Genomic DNA, 14,871 nt, shown 5'->3' on the forward strand with positions numbered 1-14,871 from the left:
GACAATTTATTTAAACGTAACTAACCTTTTCAGCTTATTTAATAGGTCAGATTAGAAAATAACGGTGTTCTAAAATAGTATATAAATTCAAATACATAAATAATGAAATATAAAAATATAACGAACTTAAATACAAAAAAACGGGAGATTACAACAAAATATATGCAGTAAAACCCGTCTATTGCGACCACCAACGGTTCCTTCAAAAAATGGTCTTTTAGACAGGTGGTCGCCCAATACAGGTAGTGCAGCAATACCGTATTTCCGTACGTACTTTGAGCACTTTTTAGTCATTTCTACTAAACAAAACTCGAGGTGAGCATTTATAAGTGATTATTTTAACGAAAGAGCTATATTGGTATTGTATTTTATTCTTATCGGATAACTCGATATACAGGAGTCGTCGTGATTTTAGGACAGATTTAATACCAATATTTTAAAGATTAATATAGTACTTGCATTTTCTCAATTGTAATGCACATTTTCTTTTTTCCGAGATAATTAATTCAAGTTGTTTCTCTTCGTTTGCTCCTCAGTTACGTGTATTACGTCATCGATATAAAAGCGCGTAGTATCTCTCTATCACTTTTGTATTTATCACACATATACTGTATATGAGCGTAAAAAATAAATAAAATAAAATTTTTTAAACGATCAGATCAGCCGATTAATTGTATCGTATACAATATTTTATACGTCAAGACAAATACTGTAGGTCTACAGTACGATAAATTGACAGTAAGGATACACTATGTACTCTTGTATGTAAGTGCATGTACTGTACATGTATTTACATTTGTGTAAAATACGTCACCGTTTTAAAGCAAATTAAAGCAGAAAATTTAATAAATTAAATTTACATGTACAGGCTAGACAAGACATATTTACATGGGCATATTAAAAAATTCCGTTACCTTAGTCTGTCTAACCTGTTTTAACTTTTGCTTTAGGATAACTTTCCGAAGCTCGTTTTCAATTAAATCTGTGCTTTCCAAAAGACGTGGTCTTTCATGATTGACGAACGTTGCTTTCAAACTTGAAATTGTGAAAAGCATCTCTGATAGTGGAAAAGGTTCTATACGAACATCACTTTGTTCTTCATTATCATCGTCGTGGCCATTGTCTTTTGTTGTTTGTAACGGTCGTTAATTAGTTTTTCCCCAACCATAAGTTGATCCTTTCAGTCCTCATCCAAATCTAAAAAAAATTGAATATCTTCAATAGCTACAATGTCGTTAATTTGTGCAGCAGTACATAGCTCTTAAAGTTCCGCTTCTAAACTATTTTCAGCATCCGGAGCATCTGCAACACCGGGAAAAAAGCCACACCTTCTAAAACATTTGCTCATCGTTTGAGAATTTACTTCCTACCAGGCATTTTTAATCCATTTGACTGCATCCAAAACAGTCAATTGTTTAGCAAGTTGTGTTGCGCTTTCAACAGTTTCCATCCGAGCAAACGAAAATTTTACAAGTTCTTTTCTGTATAGTATCTTAAACTCCCGGATTATACCCTGATCTAATGGTTGAAGATGGCTCGTAGTGTTGGGTGGAAGAAATTTCAATTCAACATTCTAAAGAGAAATCTTGGGGATGACAGGCGGCATTGTCCAGAAAAAGAAAAATTTTCCTGTTTTGGTTCCTCATATTTTTCATTTAATTTTTCTATCCGTTCTTAAAAAATGTCTGCTGTCATCCAAGCTCTGGAGTTGGCTTTGCAGGTCAGGCCCAAAGTTGCGATGTCAATACCTTTAAAGCATCTTGATCGAACTGACTTAGAAATGACCAACGCTGGTTCTTTCTCTTCGAATGTATTACAGCAAAATATTATATTCCGGCGTTCTTTCGCCATCTTGCCTCGTGAACACTTCTTTTACTTTTCGATTAAAGTTTTATCCGGAATGGCACAAAAAAGTCCTGTTTCGTCTATGTTATAGACATCGCGAAAATCATATTCATCTTTCATCGAAAGAACGTGTTCTTTCGATGATAGATGTTTCCAATTTTCTACACTAACTTGATTATTGATGTAACCAGTGTAACGAATTACACCTAAACAATGGAGCACAACATTGAGCCTGGTGGCTCAATGTGTGCTCCATTGTTCACGTGTAAAATTTAAAGAAAATGAGCTATCGATTTTTCTCGTAATGGTTAATGTAACAAATTAAATTGTAAGATAAATCAGTCATTACCATTTACTATGTTTTGTTTCGTATATTTTCGTATGTTAGACACACTAGCAGAAATTTTAAACTAAATTTTTTATGCAAAATCTCTTACCGCATTATTCGCATAGTCTGTATTCAAATTTCTGTGTTAATCCGCAACTGGTTACAGTTACAGAATATTCTGAATATCAAAACTTTAATTAAGGCAACATTGCTTAAATTTTTTATGTATCTCTATGTATAGATGTTGCCTACAGAAATCGAACAAAACACATACATTAAAGTGAAATTTAAGCATGTACTAATGTCACTAATCATAATGACATTAATCACTTAAAAGTACACCTTGTGTAATCTGTGATGCTGGTATTTTAAGCCAGTAATAATGCATTTCCTGAAGTGCTATGTGAACTTTTTCTCTTCATTATATCTCGAATTTATAACATTATGTTGAAAATAGTTCAGGTGTGTAATGGATTCATTATACACCTGAAAAGTTAAAATAGAAAACAAACTCAAAATTACGCAATTAGATTTACATGTTTAAAATGCTTTAAAATATAAAAATAACTTCAACATCCATAAATTAATATGGAAATGCTTAACCTCAACGGGAGTTTCTTTGGACATTTATGAAACAACCTCCAATAAACGGATAATAGATTTTAAGAAGAGATTTCAAGAGAACTCTATTGGTGCCAGTCACCGATCGAGTTCAAATTCTCTTGAAATCTCTTCTTAAAATCTATTATCTGTTTATAAAATGTAAAGAAGTAAATTTAACTAGAAAATTTATAACAATATTTATGAAAACAAAATATAATTTTTTGTAATACTTTAAGCTTTTCTAGTAGACAGACAGGCAATGCACTCACACGCCTTATTTCTTGAATCGAGTCATAAGCCTGAAGAATAAAAATAAAAGCATTTATTAAAAAATAATTAATACATATACAGGGTGTTTTTTTAAAACTGACGGTACTCAGAGACATCTGTAGAGCAATCTAACAGCCGGACTGTCGCCAAATTTGAGAGAGTGACTAAGGACGACATGGGAAAGAAATTCCGCGAACAAAAAAGTAGTACCCAAAATTGCCGGTAGGGTGGATTTGGCGCTGTTGTAGCGAAACAGCTAAGAATTTCTTGAAGGTTCACAGGGGACCGTTGTTGGTAGTTAGCAGTGCCTGGGGAGTGGCACGACAATCGGAAATGACGCCTTCGACAGTATGGCAAGTTCTGCGAAAAGTTTTCAAGTTCTATCCATACAAGATAAGCCACCTGCAAGAATTAAAACCAAACGACCATGCTACACGGTTGACATTTGCTCTGACATTTCTTGCTGTTTCACTGCAACAGCGTTAAATTCACCCCTACCGGCGAATTTGGGTACTAATTTTTTTCTTCGCGAAATCTCTTTTCCATGTTGTCCTTAGTCACTCTCTTAAATTTGGCGACAGTCCGGCTGTTCGATTGCTCTACAGATGTCTCTGAGTACCGTCTGTTTAAAAAAAACACCCTCTATATGTTGATGTAATAAATATCATTAAGTTACGGATCCAGAAACGTCAGAAGTAGAAAAAGAAGCAACAATAGTGACAACAAGAATGGTGGAAATGTAAAGTACATGACCTCATACAAGAGAACTGACTCATCAGGAAATTCAGTGTTGTAGATGAAAAAGCATACCAAGCACAGAAAAATACCGTAAACCAGTGTTTCTCAAACTTTTTGAACCGCGACCCCCCTTCTGCACTTAAAAATTTCAAAGGACCCCCGAAGAATAAGTATGTGTCAAAAAACATCCCGGAGGGAAGGGGTTAGGTTCGTATTTAAATATTTATATTATTTTTATTATTTATATGCGCAATTTATTTAAGTAAAAATTATTTTATATATTTTTTATTTCTATTATTTCTAAACGTGAATCCATAGTAAATTTATAAGATATTTGAAAAAATTGATCTGGCATCAATTTTTCAGCGACCCCCCAAATATTTTTCACGACCCCCTTGGGGGTCGCGACCCCTACTTTGAGAATCACTGCCGTAAACGACAAAAATATATTTGTTCCACTTATCGTTGACCTGGTTGATAAAATCACACAATTCGACACGCTTATAAATTAAATTGTGGATATCTTACTTCGAACAATTAAAGAAAAGCCATTGCATTCGATGTGACAAAACGTTGAATCTGTCGATAATCGCAAATGCCGCCACATGGAAAGTCGACAACATCCACATGCATAGAGCAAATTCGTAAATGAAGCAGACATTGAAATAAACGGCGCAGAAAAGAGCTCTTTTATAACTCGATTTATGTTCCACGATATTGCTAATATGCAATATCGTGGAACATGCATATTGTGGATAAATGAATGATGCATAAATCATTGAAACATCAAAATATTTTTACTAAAAGACATTTAAATTATAAATACACACTCGTACAGTAAATTATAAATACCGACTCGTACTGTACATTAAATTGAAATCTTGTTGATAGTTTTAAATTAGTGTTATTAATGTATAAATATATATTGTCTTTAATTTATTTGCATCATTATTATGAAACGAAATGAGAAGGATGTAATTTAAATTAGAAATTTATGATTAAAATGCATTGGACATGGATGTGAAAAATGTTTATTTGTATTAACTGTGCATTCATTCACTAATTATAGAAAAAACATATTGCATACATTAATAAATCAAATGTTCTACATAACAACCAACAGTATATCGAATTTTATTATTTGAAAACAAATTAAATAGGTTTAATTACCTTTAAATTTTAGAAGTTATACAAAGTAAAATTAAATTCACAATGATGTTATTGTAAAATTTAAGCAAATAAAGAAAATAATTGCTCTCATAATTAAAAGATCATATATATTTAGGGACCATTTTTATATGTGCCCGAAGGTTCTAAAGTTGTTTCTATGCATAATATTTCACTTTCCAGACTATTTTAGAATATAACATAGAATGTATGATGATCGGGAAAATTTTGATTCACTAATTTTGCATTTCTGGACGTTTTGTTATTCTTCGAACCCAAAGATATAAAATAAATCCTTACAAAAATCTGCGGTTTGTGTCGGTCGTCATCTAATTTGCATTACCTTTCAAGACTAGAAAATCCAAAATTTGTGAAACAAGATGATATTATATTATTTCTATATATAAACAAATGACGCCATTAAATTTATGTAATGTAAAATCAAGAGAGTTGATTTTACATTACACCAACACGTTACCCCGTATTTATAATTGTAATATGATATGAAATTACTTTTGATTTCTATTGATAACAGCCACTACTAATACTGGTTTGATGTCTGTATTCATAACTAAAAACAATAAATTTCAGTTAAAGAAAAATAATGATAAACGTATGTAAAAACCCATTTTTAATAGATGAATGTTTGCTTGAATTTGCGTGTATTACTGAATGTGATGTACAGTACGTAATTATATTATTTTTCAAAGTTATGTTTCATTCATGCCCATAAGTCAGCATTTAACGTAGGTCTAAAGATCTAAAATTCTCTATAAGTTCGTTTAGATTTGTATTGCGTGATTCAGTACGCAATTTCTCTATAAATTTTGAATCTAACGTTTTCAATTGAAAGCAAGTCGATGGAATTTGTTGTACAGTAATATCTTCATAAAGACCACACAAAAAGAGCAATGCATAATTTGATAACTTCGGAGATAAATCGGAACACTCCCTGTAAGAAAGAGCACAAAGAAATTCGTGAAAAGTTTCGTGAATGATATCGTAATACGCTGAACACTTGTACAGAAGTTGAATACTTTCGATGAATTTTAATTTATCTTCATCCTCTAGACATTCTTTTAAACTCTGTTCTGTGATTCTGTTGTTATAATTAAGCGGATAAGGGAATTTGTTCGCTAATTTAATTAGTAAATCGATTATTTCTTCGGGAATGTTTGTATCTAGTATGTCGTGTGTGCCATATTTCACTTGAAAATCTTTAGTAATTTGAAACATCATTCGATAATATAAATCAGTCAATCTTTCGATCAATCTGATACCTTCAACTTGATATAAGCCGCATATTATGTTTAACATAAGAGGGCATTCGGCAATACCTTTTAAAAAAGAATTATGATTGATGTGATTTATGAGATTGGCACAACATGAATTCTGACCTTCGAAAATCGTACGTATGTAAATTTCTTGTTTATCTTCAGGAAATCCTTCAATTGAAATTCGTAAATCCATGTTTCGCGTTATGGATTTCACATTGTGTGGGCGACTTGTGATTAATATAGTGATATACTCTGAAATTTCTACTGATTCCTCGTTGAGGAGCTTTTCGATGACTTTGTTATCTGCAAATTCATCGTAGCCGTCTATCATTATAAGAATATTCATTTTGTAGTCAAATAAGTCTGGTCTTTCCTCAGTTTGAACATTTTGAAATATGGTGTCCATGATTGAGTCCGACAATGTCCTCTCATCCACTTCGTGTAAGTCAATGATGACAACGAAATAAAAGTGATTTAGATAACCTGTACATTCATTCGATGCCCAGTCGAAGGCTATTTTCTTGCAAAGCGAAGTTTTACCATATCCAGCATCTCCTATGAGGAGAATTGTCTGATTTTCATCTTTTTTTGCAAATACCTGGTCAAGACGAAGGATTTCTCCTAATTTTTTTCTTGAAGCATATTCTTCTCTTAATTTCAATTCTAGAAAGTATTCCTTAATGAAAAGATCATTATCCTTGCAATTGTTATTTCTCACTAAAGATCTCATATAAGCATTCGGTCTCTTGTAATGATTTCGCAGTCTGGTCCTTGATTTCCGAAGAATTTCTGTAAGAATAATATTATAAACATAGAATGTGATAATGTATACTTAAATTAGAATGTCTACATTTCAATGACTTGCAGTAGCTCAGAAAGAAAAGCTATTAATTTATTATTAAGGGGAAATGGGAATAGTTTCGACATTCAAGCTGCTTTTATAGATGTATTTATACATCATAATTACATCAAAATACTGGTTTGTATTTAGATATTAGACCTGAAGAGGACATAGAAAACTCCACGTGGCCCGACTTCTAGGCGCGAACCTATATCATATACCAATGACTAGTTGGTTGATCCACTAGGCCATCTGTGAGCGTATCCTGAGTATCCAACTGAAAAGATGAAAAGACAGAAAAGTATACTATGATACAACAGTTAGGTATGCGTGTCAGTAGCTCAACTACAACTGATATTGAGGGATCCGAATTAGAACGTGCAAAGTCCTGTATCACTGTAGACGTACCACTAGCGTTGTGGATAAAGAATAAATTCTTAGCTGCTGTATTTTCATATGTATAAGAGCATTTGTCACATTCAAATTCCCCACCAGTGGCCGATTGGATGAAATAACTGAACACTGGTAGTAGGTCGAAGATTTCCGCGCCTAATCAACGGGCTGTATACTTTAAGTTTTTCGCGTTTACTTTACGTGATTAAGCTCGTACTTTCCTTCCTTCCTGCTCCAGAATTTTGTAACTCTATTTTTTCACCATCATTTACTATAATTCAATACTACATATTAATATATTTGTGTTTTCCATTAAATTACCATGAGTTATTTATTATTGATAAAGTGTTTAACACATCAATAATTTCCTTGCAAAGAATCGGTTTATGTTCAGCTTGTAGTTAATGGTCTTCAGCATGTCATTTTCCATACACATAAGTGAAAACCAGTAAAAACATTGCCCGTGTTAAAAATGAGTTCTCCTGCACGGATGGACATTATTGTGAAACGGGGGGTCCGAAAGAGTCGAAACCCCACTCGAGTGACACCAATTTGTAAGGTCGGGGGGGAGGTAGGAGGAAGTCGTAGCTCCCCTTTCCGGTAACTGGTTGTTGACCTTTATATGAATATCCTCGATATCCTCGATGTGTAGATTAGTATTCGAAATAGGCACAGTTTTATATAGTCGCGACTGAGCGCGGAGATGTTTGGACAGTAGGTCCGAGTCGGTGACGACGAGCAACGGCGTTTTGTCGGCAGATGATAGGAGACTCCCCCGAGGGGGTGGAAAGAGTGGCTTTTATAGTTTTTGCCTGGGAAATCGGTCACGTGATCATAGGTGGATGACGATTTGTGTCATAGGTGTTCCCGGGATTCAAAATACATGACGAATTCGAACGTTAATTGTAAACTACGGTTGCAAGATGATCTGTTTAAAGCTTAAGAACAAAGGATTGTTGACAGTTATATGGCCGGGGACGCATATTTTCTCGTCCAGGGCCGTTTTTCGACAGGATGTTTATATTAGGGGAAAATTCCTAAAACTAATTATTACAAGTTAAATTGTGAGGGAAAGCCAGATCTCACATTATCATTTACGTGAACACATTGAGTATAATTTTAAAATTGAGAATCGCAGATTTCAAGTAGTCCGAAGTTATTTTTGTGTACAATATACGGAATGTCTCCCAATGTTTGTGAAGTAGATGAGCACGTGGCTTCTATGCTCGTGGACCCCCAAGCCAACTGCCCGGAGTGCCCATGTGTTAAGATTGCCTGATGCTAGTTTGTAAACACGATAAAGCATTCACTTTCATGTTCAGCAATATTTTTTTACTGTCATGTTTATAGAATGATAAATGTTTTGAGGTTTATATGAAATTTTTGAGTTTAAATTTCCATCTCGGAATATCTTTCGATATTGCTGTAAATTTTCAAAGGCTTATTGCTGAAAAATAATTCAAGAACTTACTGTTTGTTTCAGGATCGCATATTGTCGTGAAGTTTCGGGTTCCAATATGTAATCCCCGAGGATTGTTCACTGTAATTTGGTACGTTTCTGTAGCCATACCTATAAAAGTAATGCTAATTTTTATACAGAATTATCAAGTCTAACGAAAATTACATATACATAGTGTAAATGATAAGACACAGTATAAAAATTTTAGTTCTTTATGAAAAAATCAAACTTTAAGGTTACTAAACCTTCTTATATGTGGATAAATATCTTTTTGGTTTCTCCGTTCTTGTATAGCAGTTTGGCATCTCATGAACAGTGTTGAATTTTCAGAGAGTTGATGTCAGATGTAGGCGGTAAGGAGGGTGAGGATAAGCAATAAGCTTTTTAGTAAAAATGAGAAAAAAGAGAGGACCTAAATGTATGGGATATGCCTCAAAGATCTAGGAATAACTAAAATGTTTTTTCAAACACCGAATTCGAATATTTCTAAATTCACTAAACCGGATAATAATTCGGCACTCGCAAATATTATTATTTGATTTTAATAATCCAGCAAGGAGGGGCAATTAGCTACAGTATCTCTTTTTATTTTTATTTTTTCTCAACAGGTGATGATAACACGTAATCACTTTTTCAATTGTTAGTTATCAGTTAAGTTTTTTTAGTTATTTTATCAGCTGTCGTTGCTATTCTTGATTACTTCCTTAAACACTAAAATATTCTATCGCTATTTGCTTGCCTTATAGTTGTTTAAATTATCATTTTCCTTATTTCATTTATAAATTATCCGTTTTTTTAAAAACGTTACTGGGTAATACAGCGTATGTTCAACACTGGAAGGATTACTAATAATTATGATTAAGCCTTGAAATCCTACGTGCCTTTTTAATATCTCAGTCAATAAGCTAAAATTTTCATTATTATAGTTTTACCCCACTCACAGCCTTATTCACGAATAGAGGTAGTACGTCTAGGCCCTGAAAGTCATATAAGATATAATTTATGTAAGTGTTTATATGACTTTTAGTACTAAGATGCTCTAGCTCAACCAAGGATAAAAACTTACACTGCGTTCAGACAGACACAAGTAACGTAATCCGCCACTTTCTGGCTTATAACAGCGTGAATTATTACACGTAAAAGTAGCCATTTTAAAGAAGCAACGTCATTACGTCGATTTTGAATCAGAAAGTGTTACGTTCAGCCAATCAAAATTATCCCATCATTCCGTTCGCGCTAGGGAAGGACGGGAGGAGAAAACATGGCGGAAAAGCAAGTTATGGGAGGATAATTTAAGTAGAAAAATATCCCGTTTTCATAAAATCTTAAAAAGCAACGTATAGAGTGAAAAAGTATGTTTACAGCTCTCTCAATATACTGTACGCTATGTTAAATATTTAAAATACGTTCAATACTTAATTCTAAAACTTAAATTATAATCTTTAAAGTAAAGCTTAACAATGTATTTAAAGTATTAAGACTGTAATATCCACTCACCGTTAGATTTTATTCATTTCGTTTAGTGAAAATGTACGAAATTTAATCGTAACATCAAGGGAGGATATCACGTGGCTAAATTAATCATCGATGTTTTCCATACTCTCGTATCAGCTGTGTTTAAAAACACGCGATTGCACAACATTTTGAAATTAAAACAGGAGATTTTATATGTAAATTTGCTTTCATTTTCCTGGACAACGAATGCTTATATTTTAGTTATTACTTCATAAATCCCTTTCGTTGTGTGTTGCGCATTGTTCTTTACATTACGATTAAAAAAATGACCTAAATTAAAGGAGGTTTACGACTCGTCTACTCACGTGATTATCCTGTCCCCTTGCTACTTTACGCTTCCTTATGATAAAGTTTTCACTCGAAATATGAAGGTACTATGGAAAAATGCGTTTCGTATAACGGACGTTTCACTTAACGGACGTGCACCTGGAACGGATTAAGTACGTTATATGAGGCACCACTGTATATTAATGTAATTTTTGAAACTTTATTCTATTTTGATTAATGTATGAATATTAATTATTATGATAAATATATTATGGCGAAAGAATTTGTTAATGGTATGTGAATTTGATTAACAATAAAAAGTTCGAAGTGACCTTCAAAGTGACAAGCAACAAACACCCAAACAGAGTACTGTGTATCAAGGGCGTCGCCAGCCAATGGGCCAGGGGGGGCGAGATGATATAAATTGATAGAGGATATGAATTGTATGTAGGTAAAATAAAAACGATTCATAAATTTTAAGAAGCTTAAGAAGATTATTTTAATTAAAACAATCTTCTTGGGTTTTTCGCGCGGGAATTATAAATCGGGCAATAAATGACTTAGCATTTAAATAATTTTTTTCGCATGTCTAGGGAGGGGCAACTGCCCCTCTGCCCCCCTCTGGCGACGCCCTTGCTGTGTATTAATTTAGGATACTTCCTGTGTTATACAAGCTTTCGACAGCCACGCTTATACCCATGTATTTACGTATGTAATTCTTATTTCACTTAAGTAGTATCTAAAGCTATTATAAAGCACTATTGCCTATATTTAGGGTGAATTTAAGTTTAACATTACTTACGCTATTGTATCTGGCCAAGATAATTCGATTCAAACATGTTTTGAATTTATTACTTATATTTTATACATCGTCTTATCAACCTTTACCAGTAGAATAAGAAAATGTGCTACTAATTTATTTTTGTTACGCATTAAGTTGTATTGTGTCTGTAAAGTACGTCAACTAACTCATTTTATAAATAAAATATTATAAATGTGTTGATACTCGATTATCTAACCACAACGTAACGTAACGGAGTAAGTAACGTTATGTGACGTAACCTAACAAGTGCCCCTCTGAATGCATATTTTACACATTAATTACTATTCACTTTACGTTTTTAGTACGCGAACGATTATTAGTTAAAGAAATAAAACCATGATATACACTCACCATTAGATTTATTCATTTCGCTTGGTGAAAGCGTAAGAAATGTAAACGTAACACCACGCGATATCAAGTGGTGAAGTTAGTCATGGCCCGATTTGCGCATACTCTTTAGTTCAGTTTTTTTTCTCAATGTTAATATATGTGATTACACGACAATGCGAAATTAACAGAAGTTTATTCTATAGAAATTTACTGTCAATTTGAACGTGGATATAGATTTACGAATTCGGACGGTAAGGAGCCAAATCGTAGTATTTACTTCACAAATGTCCTTGGTTGTATTTTGTGTAATGTTTTTTACACGTGTGACGTCAAGCATGAAAGATATTGTGCGGTTCATGATACTCTACTGACGTGATTATCCTGCCTAGTTGCTAATTTACTCCGCTTTACGATAAATGTCTAATTATTACGGCGACAGAATCTATTAATGGTGAGTTAATTTGGTTAAGGATTTAAGACATGTTCTTGTTCTCTTGGTTTGTATGCAAACTAATACAATATTGTTATTGTTATAATTTTAATACGCTTATTGAAACATATAATGGAAATAATAGGATTTTACAAGTCACTACGGTCTTGACTAGAACTATGTTGCTATTGTTTTAGTATGCTAAAACAACAGTAACATAGTTCAAAGTGTGCTTCTAAGTGAGAAGAAGCTAAGAGAACTAGTGACATCGTGTATTTTATATGAAACAAACTATAATATTAATTTTTACATTTCTGTGTAATACTTGATTATGTATGTGTAAATAATCTGTCTGTGCCAAGAGCTTGCCTAGTTTCTGGCATGACGTGACATTTTCTGCATTTGCCATTTGTGAGTGTTGCATCTTTGAGTATGTGTTTTCTGTAGTTTGTAGTATTTATGACCTGATCCTGATATGACGATCATGAATCCTTCCGTTTCCCCAAAGAGGCATCCCCGAGCTAACCAGCTGTTTGACGCAGTTTTGTCAACAATATCCTGGGCCAGATCATAAGGATGCCTGCCATGGAGTGCCTGTCAAGCCCACGATTGCTTAATGGTGTCTATGCTTTTATATGTTGCGTTGTGTCTATATTAGTGAGTGTAAGTTTAACGGTGTGTTATTCGAGTCTGCTAGAGTTACTGCTTTATGTAATTGTGATGTTTCTTGTTTTTTGTAGAAAAACTCTCGCAGTGACTGAATTTGTTTGTAGTGAAGGTTAACTATGTCAATCAGGCCACGTCCGCCATCTTTACGTGGAAGAGTTAATCTTTCTGTGGCGGATTTAGGATGATGTTGTTTATGCTTAGTAAGTGTTGTTCTTGTTTTCCTTTGGAGTTGCTCAAGATCTGTGTGAGTCCAATGTATAACTCCAAAAGAATATGTGAGTACTGGGATGACATATGTGTTTATTGCTTTAACTGTGTGTTTTGCATTTAACTGTGTTCTGAGAATAGCATTTAACCTACTTTGGTATTCTTTAATTAATCTTTGCTTTATTTGTGTATGTTCTGTTAGTTTGGCCTGTTGGAATCCTAAATACTTGTAGAACTCGCCCTCTTCTATAGATTCAATAACGTCTCCATTTCCAAGTGCTTTTATTATTATGTTATGTTATTATTATTATTATAAACTCGTCTCTATTATATATATAGATTTGCAGAACTTGGAATCTCGATTATCAAATTATCGATTATGCATGGAATTTTAAGTAATTTTTTAATGGACAAGCAAATATTTGAAGAAACAGAAAATGCTGCTTCATAAATTTGATTATTCATTAACATAATTTCTCTAAAAATCTATTATCCACAGACTTTACACGATTGTAATTTATTGTATAAGATTTTTGAATTATTTAAAATATGTTTAAGGTGGACCAAGCATTCAAAACACAAGCATACAGACACAAAAAAATGTGTTCAAGTAAAACAGATAAAAATAAAGAATCGCTGTTTAAATGTTGACTAATGCTTCCTCTTTATGTTCAGTTCATCACACTACTATATTTTCTACTACACGGAAGTACAAGTGGAAAATAATAATTTATAAATAAATTTATAAATAAATTATTATGAAGGTATTAATATATATATGACATTTTATGTATTTAAACAATCTTTGTTGTTTTCATTTCCGTATCTTATAATATAATCGAGTTGGGTTGATAATAATAATGATGATAATAATAAGCGCAGAGCCCAGATGGTTAGAAGTTGAAAGTTGAAATTTGGTACACAGGGTACGTCACGAGAATGTACACTAAGAAGGAATTTTTCAAAATTCCCCTCACGGGGGAGAGGGAGAGGATTAAAGCTTACCGTGAAGAACTCCACTTCTATTATACTGTTTTAGATGCGTTTTTGATTGAGTTTTAATAGGGTATGCCATGAGAATGCACATTAAGAAGGGATTTTTCGAAATTCTCACCGTGGGGGGAGATTTAAGGATTACCTTAAGAACTCGGCTTTTACTGTACTATTGTAAATGTTTTTTCTGCGTTTATGCGGGAAATCGAACATATTTTTAGATCATTCCAAAAATTCTCAACGATATTTAGTGTTCCATCATATATAAAGTTGATACGGGAAACGCACGCTCATAAGTTCGCTTTATTCGAACTCTTCGTCTTAATGTTCGATTTTATGTTCGAATTCATATTTATGAATGATTCGGGAAGATTCAGCTAATTTTTTGAATTTACCCGAATCTGAAGAAGAACGCAGAAAGAGTTACTAGGTCTTCTTTATCACTTTATTATTCTTAACTTAGTGGTACTGCTCACCTATTAGCGATTGCTGGGAATCTTAATTTTCGTTATCCCGGTGTGGTAACCAGATATCTAAAAATTTTCTAATTAGTCTCGGAAGAGAGGGGACCTAATTCTTACACTCGGTGTAAACGGGTAAAATCGGCTATAATCTAATAATCTTAATCTTCGTTATCGTTACTTTTTGCCCGAGCAATGCCGGGCTCATCTGCTAGTATATTACATTTTTCTTTATGTTATGTGATTGTTCTGGCA

General features: G+C 33.3%; 1 protein-coding gene across 2 annotated transcripts; it reads right to left on the reverse strand.

Annotated features, from left to right (window-relative positions):
* Positions 1-5,677: 5,677 nt before the first annotated feature.
* On the reverse strand, positions 5,678-11,926 carry LOC136990653 (NLR family CARD domain-containing protein 4-like). 2 transcript variants are annotated; one of them, XM_067289043.1, is made up of 3 exons: positions 11,878-11,926; positions 8,934-9,032; positions 5,678-7,017 (listed from the first exon to the last, which is right to left on the reverse strand). In XM_067289043.1, exons 1-3 carry the CDS (start codon positions 11,891-11,893, stop codon positions 5,693-5,695), a joined length of 1,440 nt encoding a protein of 479 aa, XP_067145144.1. In that variant the 5' UTR covers positions 11,894-11,926; the 3' UTR covers positions 5,678-5,692. The 2 variants fall into 2 exon arrangements, with proteins under 2 accessions (XP_067145144.1, XP_067145145.1); XM_067289044.1 differs by lacking the exon at positions 11,878-11,926 and adding an exon at positions 10,419-10,700.
* Positions 11,927-14,871: the final 2,945 nt, after the last annotated feature.

The sequence above is a fragment of the Centruroides vittatus genome, unplaced genomic scaffold, assembly GCF_030686945.1.
Source record: "Centruroides vittatus isolate TY-2023 unplaced genomic scaffold, ASM3068694v2 scaffold_996, whole genome shotgun sequence".
Lineage (NCBI taxonomy): Eukaryota > Metazoa > Arthropoda > Arachnida > Scorpiones > Buthidae > Centruroides > Centruroides vittatus.